Genomic DNA, 14,512 nt, shown 5'->3' on the forward strand with positions numbered 1-14,512 from the left:
AATTCTTTGGCGCTCAGCCTTCTTCACAGTCCAACTCTCACATCCATACATGATCACAGGAAAAACCATAGCCTTGACTAGACGGACCTTAGTCAGCAAAGTAATGTCTCTGCTTTTGAATATACTATCTAGGTTGGTCATCACTTTCCTTCCAAGGAGTAAGCATCTTTTCATTTCATGGCTGCAATCACCATCTGCAGTGATTTTGGAGCCCCCCAAAATAAAGTCTGACACTGTTTCCACTGTTTCCCCATCTATTTCCCATGAAGTGATGGGACCAGATGCCATGATCTTCGTTTTCTGAATGTTGAGCTTTAAGCCAACTTTTTCACTCTCCTCTTTCACTTTCATCAAGAGCCTTTTTAGCTCCTCTTCACTTTCTGCCGTAAGGGTGGTGGCATCTGCATATCTGAGGTGATTGATATTTCTCCCGGCAATCTTGATTCCAGCTTGTGTTTCTTCCAGTCCAGTGTTTCTCATGCTATACTCTGCATATAAGTTAAATAAGCAGGGTGACAATATATAGCCTTGATGTACTCCTTTTCCTATTTGGAACCAGTCTGTTGTTCCATGTCCAGTTCTAACTGTTGCTTCCTGACCTGCATACAGATTTCTCAAGAGGCAGGTCAGGTGGTCTGGTATTCCCATCTCTTTCAGAATTTTCCAGTTTATTGTGATCCACACAGTCAAAGGCTTTGGCATAGCCAATAAAGCAGAAATAGATGTTTTTCTGGAACTCTCTTGCTTTTTCTGAATCAGTTAGGTACTATTAACCCACCACTGGCAAATAGTAACACATTTCAAATTAGAAGAAGGACAAAAAACTCTAAAACATTCAGTTGGATCACACTGTTGAGTCTAGTTTAGCTCTCAACTCTAAAAGACTCTGCAATATTGTGAAGTATAGATGATTTAGAATACTTATTTCAAAGAATGTACTTTAAAAAGCTTTTCAAATACTAGAAAATAAAGTTTGGATTACACTTTCAATTATACCAACTCACTTAACTTTTCTGTATTGACCTCTGAATTTTAATGTGCAGAACTTATAAGTACTACCTTGCAGAAAGAATATATATAATGATTAAAGAATATATGCATCACTGCAAGGCATCATTTAAATATCAACATCTACAGAAGTCATCTTCAGAAAAACCTATCACAAAAAATTTAAAAAGCACATGCTATATTTATAAAGTAAGTAACTCGAAAATTGTTTACCTTACCAAACAATATACCACCTAACAACAGGGCTTCCTTATCAGAATATCCTCTGAACTGGCTCTGGACTAGGAATGCCTAACCCAAATGTTCACTGTGCACATGGGGTGTACATGCATGCTCAGTCACTCAGTAGTGTCTCTGCTACCCCACATGGACTGTAGCCCCCAGGCTGCTCTGTCCATGGGATTTTCCAGGCAAGAATGCATGAGTGGGTCGTCATTTTCTCCTCCAGAGGATCTTCCCAACCCAGGGATCTAACCCACATTTCCTGAGTCTCTTGCACTGGTTGGCAGATTCTTTACAACTGAGCCACCAGAGAAACCCATAGATGAGGCTCCTAGATCCAAAAAGGTTACCGCCCCATTAAAACATGGGTTTATTTCTAAACAATTTTTAGGTATATGGATACAGAAAGACAACTAACGAGCAAAGCAAGGAACAAGAATCTTTTAAAGCTCAGTGATAACCTACCATTTGAAATAATTTCAAAAGGAAATCACATGACATGGAGTCTTTGGCAAACACATAGCAAGGTTCCTGCCTAAGATGACTCTTAAAAAGCCATATGTTAGCACTGGTATGATCCCAAGTCTTTTTATTCAAGGAAGCTGCTTTCTAGTACATATGTTAAAGACAGCTGGTTCTCTTACATCTAGTTATGCTAATCAACTGGCTTAGCCATATAGTTTCAAAATACAAACATATCTTAATGATATTTCACGTACATGCTATTTTCTCTTAGGTCTTTTTAACAATAGGTTAATATCTAAATAATCTGAGACTAAAGATTTTTTCCCCTTGGATTGATTTCTTATGGGCTGATGATTGCTTGCTTGCTCTGGATAACTCCCGAAAGGCTGTCAAGCAGTTGTATATGGAAATGTCAGTAACTGGGTTGCAAGAGTTCCAGAAGCAATTCAGATGGTAGAAGAGGCCGCCATCCAAACCCAGTAAGAGCACTCTTCACAATGCAAAGTGATTACCAATCAATCAGGAAACCAAATGGTTTCTACCATAGCAGTTCTTTTTGTCTAGCAACACAGCATACTAAGAAATAAAGAGGAAAAAAGACAACTGGTCTGGAAGAGTGAGACGGATGGACAGGAAGGACACAATAACCTTCCCAAAGCCAGCAGTCTACTCCCTCATTTTTGCTCTGAGAAATAAGCCTGATGATACTAACATCAGATTTCTTTTCTATCAGAGAAATTATATGTGGAAACTGTCATTTAACTCATTTAAGGAGGAGTTTCAGAGCTGACCTAGTAGTTCACATTAAGGGAAAGAGTTTGGAGTGGTCCGACTTTTTCTTGTACAAGTAATACAATAAGATTTCATTCCTTACCCTGACAACCTGCCGAGTACTTGTGATGAAGGCTTTTCTTACACTCAATTCGGTTGCATCAAGGTTGAATTTCCTAGGATTTGCTTCAACTATGCGTGGGTCAAAAAGTCAAGGTAAAGCAATTTCATCAGCCAAAACCTAACAACCAACATCAGTGTTAAACCACAGATCTCTCACAAGTAAGCAATAAAATCTGGCCCAATTTTTGAACACACAGTCAACTTACACTGATCATCCTCAAACTTTCTCTGCCCACAGCTATACAAGGGTCCTTGTGCCCCAAGGCAGAGGTGACCTGCCTGGGTTCACTACAAACCCATGGGTGTCTGGCCACAGCTGAGCTAGGCTCTTCCACACGCCTGCCACTGTTTTGACTCCAGATCATCTTTGCAAGCTGTTTTCATTTGCCATCCCGCTTCTGTCAAGATGCTAACTCTGCTTTTTAATCTAGAAATCGAGGCTTCCCTGCTCTTCTCACCCTGACCCTGGGTCACTCCATGGCTCTCTGCACTCATCTCTTATCATCTGTAAGGATGCACTTGTGATGTTATGTGACTAATGTCTGTTCTCCCTCCTCCAAGCCCCCTTCCATCCCCACCATAAGTTCTACAAGGGTTGGTACACTTTTGCTTATCAATCCAATATCAGTAACTAGCAAGATGTCCAGCACATAGCACACTCAATGACTATTTGCTGAATGACGAATATCTATTAAAACTTTTGTTCTCCTTATCTCACAATTTCTCTATCTCCCCCAATCTTTTTCTCTTCCCTCCTATCACGAGGTAGGACATATCTCCCTGTAAGGGTGCTTTTGTTCCCACCCCTTCACGTATTTCTCTTCTACTAGTTTTAGAGAACACATCTGTCTTTTAATAATTTAAAAGGTGCCCCAGGGTCATTTTGATGAAAAGAAATTATTCACTCCACAAGTCAACTCTATATGAACTTGTGTGCTGACTATAGACTGATCCTGACAAAATCTGGTTTCCTTTATGTTTTGTTACACTCAAAAAACAAAACAGGCCTCAGAACAGCAAATGGCATATCTTCAATCTAAAGTTATGATTGAATATTTCCAGTTGAAAAAACGGCCATGTAATCCAACTTTTACAGTTCCCTGGTTCATCCATCATATCAGCGAACTTACTTAACATCAATAGCATGACTTGGCATAATAGATCTGCTTTAGTAAGTGCAGTTTCATGGGACAAGATGCCTCTCTAATGCTCACTAGCACTTAACAGGAAAGTCTGGGGTAGGATTTTCTTTTGATCTTTAATTACCAATGTATGACATTGGTCTGTATACACCTCCTCAAAATAATGACAGCTAACATTCACAGAAGCTCTCTGTGGGGACTTCATGCAAGTCCAGTGGTTAGGACTTTGAGCTTCCAATGCAGGCATGCAGGGGCACAGTCTGACCCCTAGTTGGAGAACTAAGATCCCACAGGCTGCATGACTCAACAACAACAAAAAAGAAAGTTCACTGGGTCAGGCACCATCCTAAGCTCTTTACCTGATAAACGTCCAACAATCGTATGAGCTAGGTACAACTGTTACCTAACGTTCTACTGAAAAGCAAAGTGCCCAGAGTCACAGTTAGCAACTGGCGGAGGCAGGACTTGAACACCCAGTCTGACTACAGGGTCCAAGCTCAAAGCCACTGCACTATGCGGCCTCTATCTTGTAGAATCTGTCATGCACTGAAGCAGAATTTGATGATTCTACCTTAGCCTCCTGGGCAATGATTTTAAGTGTGCCATGGTACAAATAAGAGCGACATCAATGATAAAAGGCAACATCTAATCTATGTATTTGAGACATCTGAAGGAAAACCTGTCCATTTGTCTGTCTGCCTCACATGGCACAGATGCCTCAGAAAAGGATATTGATGGTTTCGTCGAGGTCCTCTAGGTCCCACTCTATGCTCCGGAGGTTGTTCCTCAGCTCGTTGGTGGTCCAGTCGATTTCTTCCCTTGTGGCTGTGGATGGGTCCTGGAGGAGTTCTGTCCATCTCTGAAACAATCCCTGTGCAGTGTTGACTGCTTTCTGAACCTCTCTGTAACCAGGTAAAGGGAAAGGAGAGAAATGAGACAACACTTACTATGAACAAGTTAACACAAGACTTATGTTAATCGTTACAATCAGACCCCACCCTCAGCAATGAACCACCATTCCCCAAAGTGTTTCTACGTTGTTACAGAAGGCTCTTCACGGACAAATATCAAAATTTAAAATTTAAAAATAACAGTCTGAGTATTATGTTTTCAGTTGATTTCAAAATGAAACAGCCACCACTTAAGCAGCTATAACATCAAGCTTGTTCGTAAAGTCAAACTGCTAGCCGCTCAGTTGTTTCATTCTTTGCGACCTCTGGCTGCTCTGTCGGTGGGATTTTCCAGGCAAAAATACTGTAGTGGGTTGCCATTTCTTTCTCCAGGGGATCTTCCCAACTCAGGGATCAAACTCGCATCTCCTGCATTGGCAGGTGGATTCCTTACTGTCTGAGCCACCAGGGTGTCCTTTAAATTTTGTAAAGAACAAAATTTAATTTTTCTAACAGACCATACTTAAAAGCAATCTAAGAAGCTATAATACAAATTGACTAAAGGACCATTAACATTCACACATGCTGCTAGTTGGTGCAAAGTAATTTGTATTCAGATGAAGATTCTAAAACAACTGTCTTTTCCTTAGGAAGACTGCTGTGAAAGGGGGGTAAAAAAGGGTAGATAGAAGAGTTACTGTTACACAGCTTGGCTTTTAGAAGGTAAGTATTTTAACCTGAGACATTTTAAAATTCAAAATCTCTTTAGAAGATTCCCCAACAGTATTAGCTTTAAATATCTCTATTGTACTTTCTACTCTGCACTGAAGATTAGTGTGCTTCAAGTACAGGGGGTGAGACTAGGCCATTAAGTACTATGGTCTATTTTCTCTTAGATTACAGATACAGCCGCAAGGTCTTAAAATCCTTTCTCCCCACCACTGGGCCAATATCTACTATTACATGTTATAATCTAACACTACCATGTATAAAAGCCAAAAAGGAGTCATTTTATAATCATGGTCTCTTGTGTACAAAGATTATAACCTTCATGCTCCTAAACGAAGATATCTGTTATGATCCTTCCATGATTTCTTAACCAACTCTTCTGGGTGTTCAATCAGTGTGCTTGTTGCCTATGGCTTTAAAAAAGGGAACTGCACGCATCCTGTTCCCTCTGACATTTCAAGTGTCAGAGGAGACGGCACTAACAAAATGAAGAAAGGTACCTTATAATATCTTGGACTGTGAATACTGATGAGAACTAAAAAGCTGAATGTTAAATACAGAATTACAGACACTGGATCCCGCTGAATAACTCACTGAGCTATGTGGCCCACAATCAATCTACCACGAACAGCCTACTACGTTCACAACCAGTTCGTGGGTTAAGCAAGTCCCCTCAGTGTTCCTCTCACATCAGCCCTAGGCTTTCAGTGCTAAAGAGAAACTCTACCTGAGACAAAAAGAGGAAGGACTAAGTAACTGAGATGCAAATCTACTATTTTTACTCTTTATTGAGGTTTCTGGCTGATCTGGTAAAGAAAAGGGCATACATTTTCCCATAATATGAAGTACTTGGTGAAGGGAAGTTTGTGTTGAATTGTGTTGAATATCTTCTCTGATAATAGAAGGCAGAGTTAAAAAGTTATCTAAGATGATACATCTCATTCTAAAGGACATAAAAATTACCAGTTCTATAAACGAAATCTGAATTCTGAATTGCTTTTTGAAAACTAGAAGTCTCAGGCTGGAGCATACCACATTCTCCACCACCAACAGACTGTATGATGCTGGAATTAAAACTCTTAAGCAGTGATCCATAAACTTTCAGTCTCAGGGCTCTTCTGCACTTTTCAAAATTACTGAAGACCCCCAAAGAACATATTTTGATGTGGGCTCTTTATCTGGTGTCACTTACCATATTAGAAATTCAAACATATTTTAAAATATTTACCAATTAATAAAACATTACAACGAAATTACTGTATGTTAATATTATGCAAAAAATTTCTAAAACAAAAATATTTAGTGAGAAGACTGGCACTGATTCACATTTTTGCAAATCTCTTTAATCTCTGGTTTAACAGTAGGACAGGAATATTCTTACAACTGCTTTTACACTGACTGTTTACATACATTTTGGTTGAAGCGTATGACAGAAATCCAGCCTCATACAGATATATAGTTGGAAAAGTGAGGAGTACTTTAACAATCTTTTCAGATAACTGTGGATATTCTTTTTTGTCGCTCTAAGAAAACTCGACAAGTGGCAGTTTCTTAAAGCTTAGTGGCAATATGGAAGCTGAAACTGCACCAAAGACCTCGTGAACCCTCATACATTACAACTCACTGCTCCATCTTCTATAGTGAATGAATCTTTTACCCACACGTACTGGTCATTTGCAAAGTATTATTTTACCGAGCATCAAAGATCTTCCAAATGCTGACTCATTTCATTACACAACATCCAAAATCATACAATAATATCACCACCAATCCCACCACAAAAACTTTAACTATTTGGAATCTGTAACATGATACAAGTTGAATCAAGCTTCCCAAAACTCTTTTCTTAAAAAAGGCTCTAATTTCATCATCCGTAAAAATATTGTCAGTTGTTTTCCAAGAAGTGACAGGATCACCTCATTCATTTTTGAGAAAATCTCAAGGTTTTTAATGGATAATTCTGATCCTTGTGAGCACATGCAAGTCTCAATAACCAGTCTGCAAGTCATTCTTTAAAGAAAAAATGAGAGTCCGTGGAGGAAAAGTGAGCTATTTCAGCTTGCAACTGCATCACAGAAGTGCCTCCTGTGGAGTCAGTCATCTTACAATACAGCAAAAGTGCCCCGTACACTCTCTCATGCTGTCACAAAGAATATTAAAATGTGTACTGAGGTCGGGAGAAAACAACTGTGAAAACAACTTCTGATTAAATAACGTGTATCTACAATATACATATATATATTAAACTCTCAAAACTTAACCCAATTTTAAAAATGGGCACAATGAAGACCCAGCACATTCCAAAATAACCAAATAAATTTTTAAAAAAGAAAACTGATTTCTTAAAAAAAGGGGAGGGCAAAAGATCTACCCAGTCACTTCACTAGAGATAACATACAAGTGACAAGCAAGCACATGAAATGATGCCCAATACCATTAGTCATTAGAAAAATGCAAAATAAATCCATAATGAGATACCACTCCAAACTTGGAATGGCCTCACACAACCAACTGACAATGCCAAGTGCTGACCAGGTAGTGGAGTAACTGGAACTCTCATGGATTGCTGGTGGGAACATAAAATTGTACAGCCATTTTGGAAAACAGTATAGTCGTTTCTTAAAATTAAACACACAAAACATACATTTACCATATGACTCAACAACACCACTTCAAGATGACACAAAAACACACACACTCACACAACAACCTGCAAATTCTTACAGTGGTTTTAGTCATAATAGCCAAAAACTGAAAACAAGCCAAATGTCCTTCAACCAAGGAATGGACAACTCTGGTACACCTTCACAATGGAATACTACTCAGCAATAAACAGGAACAAACCATGCCTACATGCAACAATAAGGACAAATCCCAAACGTATCATGCAAAGTATAAGAAGTTAGATGGCCACACAATGTATGCTTCCATTTCTGTAACATTATGGAGGAGGCAGAACTATAGGGAGAGAAAACAGATCAGCAGTTGCCAGGTGCTGGACATGGGGGGAGGGGCACAGAGAGAAACTTCTAGGGGTGATGGATCTGTCCTACAGCTTATTTGTGGAGGTGGCGGTTACTGACTACATGCATTTGTCAAATTTCACAGAAGTATACACTAAAAAAGGTCCGTTTTATTGTTGGCTAATCATAACTTTTAAAAAGTGAGGAAAATGGAGAAGGAAATGGCAACCCACTCCAGTATTCTTGCGTGCAGAATCCTTTGGACAAAGGAGCTTGGCAGGCTGCAGTCCATGGGGTCACATGACTAAGCATGTGTGCATGAGGGTGGAGGGTGACAGGTTGGTAGTAATAAACTGGTAGAACTAAAAAAAAAAAAAAAACAAAAAAAAGTGAGGAAAAGGGGGGACTTCCTAGGCAGTCCAGTGGTTAGGGCTCTGCACTTCCACCAGGGGCCCAGGTTCGATTCCTGGTTAGGGAACTAAGATCCCACGGGGTGCACACTGTAGCCAAAAAAGAGAAAGAGAGACAGAGACCAAGTAGTTTTTTTTTTTAGAAACGGAAAAGTGTTATTGGGAATCGATGAGATAAAATTAATATTTCTTTTACTGTTTCATGAAGAACAATCTGAAGGAAACATGATTCTCTTATTTCTTTTTCACCATGAGGGAGGAATAGTTTTGGAGCCATTGCATTGATTCAGGAAAAGGCACAAGCAGTTTTACCTGCCACTGCTTTTGCACCATCAGTTTACGTGTTAACATGATGAAAAAAAGTAAATAACATCTGAGTAGCATCATGAAAAGCATTTGAAGCTAAGGGGCTCTGCTATGAAAGGATCTTGAGGTGGCCCCCACACTGGGAGCCAAGGGCCATACTTTCATCACCACAACTTTAAAGACACTGATCACTCAGACTTGAGGGGAAGGAGGAGCAGGTGGGTGGATTCAATTCTAGCAACAGAGAGTGAAATCAAAGAGTCCTAAAGCATGCAAGAACTTGAGCATGTCCTAAAAAAGAAATGAAAGAAATGGCAGGAATTAGAAAAATGCTACTAAGCAATCCCAGGATAACATTCAAAACCCCACAGGCCCGGCCAGTGACCTGGCTCGTATCACTCTCAATCTCTTATTTTTTTAAGAGAGGTTTCATTTTTAGTTTTCAAGTAGTAGCACAGACATAAGAAAGTCAAAGTAGTCTTATTTTACTTTTCTAAGATGTGTTTTAAGGGACCAGAAAGGTGGGAATGGTCAGCAGTGGTTCTGATCTGAAAAGCCAGAGAACCTGTAGTATGTCAAGGAATCCCATCTTAATAGCATCTATAACAGGGTCCCTCAAAGTTTATAACACCTCCCAATTTTTCTTCTTTTAATATCACTTCAGCTTAGTATTAGCCTGAAAAAGCAAGCATGGAGAGAAAATGTGTGTCACAAACAAAACCTGTTTTTAAGCCAAATATTAATGGTAACCAGAATATCCAAAAGAACTTGGGATTCCTGAACAGTTTCAAGACACATGTAAGAAGTACAAGAAGCTAACTAGTGATACAACCCACTCAACTCAGAACTATTTGTAAATACCTGGGACTAAATATTCAGAATCACCTGTCATTCCAAGTAAACCGATGAACAGGACACAGGAGTACACAACCAGGCCAGCTATTTGGTATTTGGGAGGATCTCAATAGAGAAGAGCTGGTGGAGCTTTCTTCACCTGCTTTTTCAGGAAAGGTACAGGGGTTGTTTCTGCATGAACTGGTGTGCATTCCCACTCATGTATTTGCACCATCCTCTGCTCATGGTTAGCGCCCACCACACACTGCGCCCCTGTGAGCATGCTGCACCCTGCGAGGAGCTCTGCAGCTGCCAACTCCTTAGTCAACGGTGACCCACTGTCATCCGCGGTCTCTGCAAAGGTCGAAATCACAAGATACTGCCTCTTTCTCCTGTTGAGTCTGTTTCAGCTATTTTCAGGTTTTTCTTCCAAGTGCATAATGGGAATGATTAAAGTCCGGTGCTCAGAACTTTCTACGAGGGGCCATGTACACTTTGAATTTCTGGAGTTCTTTGGCTCAGCTTCTTGGTACAGAGGCTTCCCTGGTGGCTCAGACTGTAAAGTGTCTGCCCACAATGCGGGAGACCCGGGTTCGATCCCTGGGTCAGGAAGATTCCCTGGAGAAGGAAAGGGCAACCCACTCCAGTATTCTTGCCTGGAGAATTTCATGGACAGAGGAGCCTGGCGGGCTACAGTCCATGGGGTTGCACACGACTGAGCAACTTCACTCACTTCACTTCAGCTTAGCTATCTTCTTGGTAAGTAACAATCTGCTCACGGACAGCTTTGGGTATCATGTCTGACACCATTTCAACAAAAATCTTGCTAATTGCTTCCCTAGGCATTACAGGGTTAGCTCCTGACCAGGAGATATCTTTCAGCCCCTTGAAGGAGAGAGATGGCTAACTTCCGCATCTGCTGCAGATGCTTCGAAGTCAGTCTTGACTCACATATTTCATGGATAACAAGAGTCACAGCGTGGAAATACCAGGGAAGAGGCTTTTCCCCTTGCTGTCCACCAAACGGCCCATCAAAATGATGAGCCCCATCACATCCTCACGGATAACAACTTCTATGACCAAGAGAATGAAGGCTCTTCACTGTGAGTCATACCAGGGCCCATGGGACCACTTGTAACACAGAGCTTCTTTCCAGCAAGCAAATGTCAAAAATGAAAACACAGCCCACGTCTTTGAAGAATGTATCTTTTAAGCAAAATTAAAAGTAATCCAAGCTTTCAAAACTGGATTCTTCCATTCCTTAAAAAGAGTTGAGACTGGCAGGACGAAACCAACCCAGTTCTTCTGTGGGGTTTGTCTTTTTTTTTTCTTTTTGGCCACACCATGAGGCATGTAGTTATCTGAGTTCCCTGACCAGGGATTGAACCCTTGTCCCCTGTATTGGAAGTCTTAACCACTGGACCACCAGGGAAGTCCCCGTTTGTTTGAAGCTAGCCCAGCACTAATTGGTTAAGCCCCTACCACACAACATTCTGCCAAAGAATTGATGCTTTTGAACTGTGGTGTTGGAGAAAACTCTTTGAGTCCCTTGAACTGCAAGGAAATCAAACCAGTCAATCCTATAGGAAACCAATCCTGAATATTCATTGGGAGGACTGATGATGAAGCTGAAGCTCCAATACTTTGGCCACCTGATGCAAAAAACTGATTCATTAAAGACCCTGATGCTGGAAAAGATTGAAGGCAGGAGAAAGGGACAACAAAGGATGAGATGGTTGGATGACATCACCGACTCAATGGACATGAGTTTGAGCAAGCTCCAGGAGATGGTGAAAGACAAGGAAGCCTGGTGTGCTGCAATCCATGGGGTCACAAAAAGTCAGACATAACTGAGCGATTGAATGACAATACAACATCCCAGTCTGTGCCACCATGGAGAAAAGTTCACCATCCCAGCCAACCCTTTGTCTGGGTTTCAGGCAAAGCATCCAGATGTCCATAAAATCATTTCTTAGCTGGATCTCACCAAATTTGTTGGTAAGATGGGAGGAAGAAGTGTTTCAGCCATTAGGGAGCTTCAGTTTCCCTGAACCTGTCATTCAGTTGGGCCAACCAACTGCAGGATAATCATAGGTGCAGCCTCTACCAGCCTTTTGATTTCTCCTTTCTTCTTTGACCATCCTGATAGGCTATGAACTGGCATCTGTTCCAGTCACTCTGGTTGTATAACAATGACCCCCAAAATCAGTGACAACAAATGACCATTTCTTCAGTTCAGTCGCTCAGTTGTGTCCGACTCTTTGCAACCCCATGAATTGCAGCACACCAGGCCTCCCTGTCCATCACCAACTCTTGGAGTTCACTCAGATTCACGTCCATCAAGTCAGTGATGCCATCTAGCCATCTCATCCTCTGTCATCCACTTCTCCCCCTGCCCCCAATCCCTCCCAACATCAAAGTCTTTTCCAATGAGTCAACTTCGCACGAGGTGGCCAAAGTACTGGAGTTTCAGCTTTAGCATAATTTCTTCCAAAGAAATCCCAGGGCTGATCTCCTTCAGAATGGACTGGTTGGATCTCCTTGCAGTCCAAGGGACGCTCAAGAGTCTTTTTGAACACCACAATTCCAAAGCATCAATTCTTTGGTGCTCAGCCTTCCATGCATGGATTCTCTGGGTCAGGAATTTGTGCCAAACACAGAAGGGATGGCTTGTTCCTGCTCCACACTGTCTGGGGCCTCAGCTGAAAGACTCCCTGGGAGAGTGGCCGTGGCAGGAGGCACTCCTCAGCAGCATCTCTGTGCCTGCGTCGTCTCACCGCATAAGCGCTGCAGTAGAGCTGGGCTTGTATTCCAAGTCACAAAGATGTGACTGGAAGCTGAACTGGGTGTCTTTTGTGACTTAATCCTTAGGAGTCGAGCAGTGTCATTTCTGCCTCATTCTGTCAGTCAAGGCAGTTACAAAGGTCTGCCTGGGTTCAAAGAAAAGCAACGAAGATCCCAGCTTGATAGAAGAAAGCCAGCTTCCCAATTTAAGAAAAGCAAATGGGACAGGATAGATATTGGACGGCCACCTTTGGAAAAACACCACGGGCTGCAAACACCTATGTCTGGAGCAGCACCTATGTCTGGAGCAGCACCTATGTCTGGAGCAGCACCCATCGTGTATGTCATCCTGTATGTACGAAACAGGGGTCCCTGTTTCACCAACGCACTGAGAGGCTACTGAAGGCAGATGGTTTCCACTCTACTGATGAAACTGAAAAACATAGGCTGTGCGAGCCTCTGCAGCCCTATCATTTTCCTACCCTGTACCCCATCGGCCTGTCCCACCAACAACCCCTCAAAGGAGCTCTTTTTACTGCCTGACTTTCACACTCAAGCCATTTGTGAGGGGAAACACATAGCTGCGACCCTTGACCTTCCTGCCATTTTCAAATTCAACTTCACTGTCATAATATCTTTTGCAATAATTCTCCTAGAGGCAAAAAATAAATAAATAAATAAAAGCCTTTAATCATCTACAGTTCTAGACAATTTTGACCTCAACCTGCCGCTGCTTCCACACTCCCCTGGGACAGTACTACTGCCCCAGTGACACTGCAGGTCCCAGTCACGGTGACTTGAACTCGTCCTCGTTTTCAGTGTACTTGACACCACAGCCTTTCTATTTTCTTGAAACTCTCACTTCCTTGTTTTTGTGATATTGTGCCATTTTAGTTTCTACTAATTTTCTCTTTCCTCTTCTTCCACCTGGTCCCAGTATTTCTCAGCAGTACTTTTACAGCTTCTAGGTGCTCATCAACACTAGTAGGTTCAAAGGAACCCTTGAAGCTGATGACTTCCCAATTGCCATCCCAACCCTAACCAGTCACCCAGGACTAATTCCTATATTTCAGCTGTCTCCAGGATCATTCCATTTGCCCAGAACCAAGCTAATCATAATCTCCCTACAAAAAAGCAAGTATTCAAACAACAAAATAAAAGAGAGAAGAAAAACAACTGTTCCTTCTCTAACTTCCTCATTCTAGTTATTAGTGACACTGTTTTCCAAGATTTGAAACTTGTCTAGACAAGCATCATCTTTGATTCTTCCTCTTACTTCTCACCTTGCACAACCTCTACTTAAGCTGCGTCACTGGATTTTAGATCTAGAAGGAACTTTCACAATAACCAGTCTGCATTCATTAAACAAATAAGAGAACAGGGGCTCAGACTTCTTGGCTTCTGATCTCAAGTTCTTCTGACCCAGAGCACAAGGTGCCTTCCAGTAACAAGACTTTTCAACCCCATCTTTGCAAAGCCTCCTGACAAATCTATTTTCTTAGTGAATCAGAAGACCTGGGTTTGAGCCCTCAGAAGTTGTCTGAACACAGGCAAGTGGCATGGTTTTAACAACTGCTAAAACCGCCTCCTCATTAAGAATTTACAAAAGCAAACATTAAATTTAAACTCCTCAACTGGGTATTCCATGCCTCCTCCTCCCCACAAAGGGGCCAACTTTAATTTCCAACCTGATTTCTCACTGAAACAAAATCTGTTTCAGTTGGCAGCTCTTCTTCTCATCCTCCCTTTCCTCATTTCTGGATCTGGACTTTCGCTCACCGCTTCCCCATCTGGAAGAGTCCTTACACCTCTGCAAATGAAAAGCAGACACTTCCTCCATGGCTCAGATTAAGGCCCTACTTGCT

General features: G+C 41.5%; 1 protein-coding gene across 1 annotated transcript in view; it reads right to left on the reverse strand.

Moving 5' to 3' along the window:
- The window catches only part of STX6 (syntaxin 6), a 44,611-nt gene that overhangs the window by 22,307 nt on the left and 7,792 nt on the right, over nt 1–14,512 (reverse strand). The window contains exons 2-3 of the mRNA XM_018060677.1: nt 4,464–4,633; nt 2,570–2,664 (exon numbers count right to left, since the gene is read on the reverse strand). Coding sequence (XP_017916166.1) covers nt 2,570–2,664; nt 4,464–4,633 — 265 coding nt within the window. The remainder of the gene's footprint in view (nt 1–2,569; nt 2,665–4,463; nt 4,634–14,512) is intronic.

Source organism: Capra hircus, chromosome 16 (genome assembly GCF_001704415.2).
Source record: "Capra hircus breed San Clemente chromosome 16, ASM170441v1, whole genome shotgun sequence".
NCBI classification, from domain to species: domain Eukaryota; kingdom Metazoa; phylum Chordata; class Mammalia; order Artiodactyla; family Bovidae; genus Capra; species Capra hircus.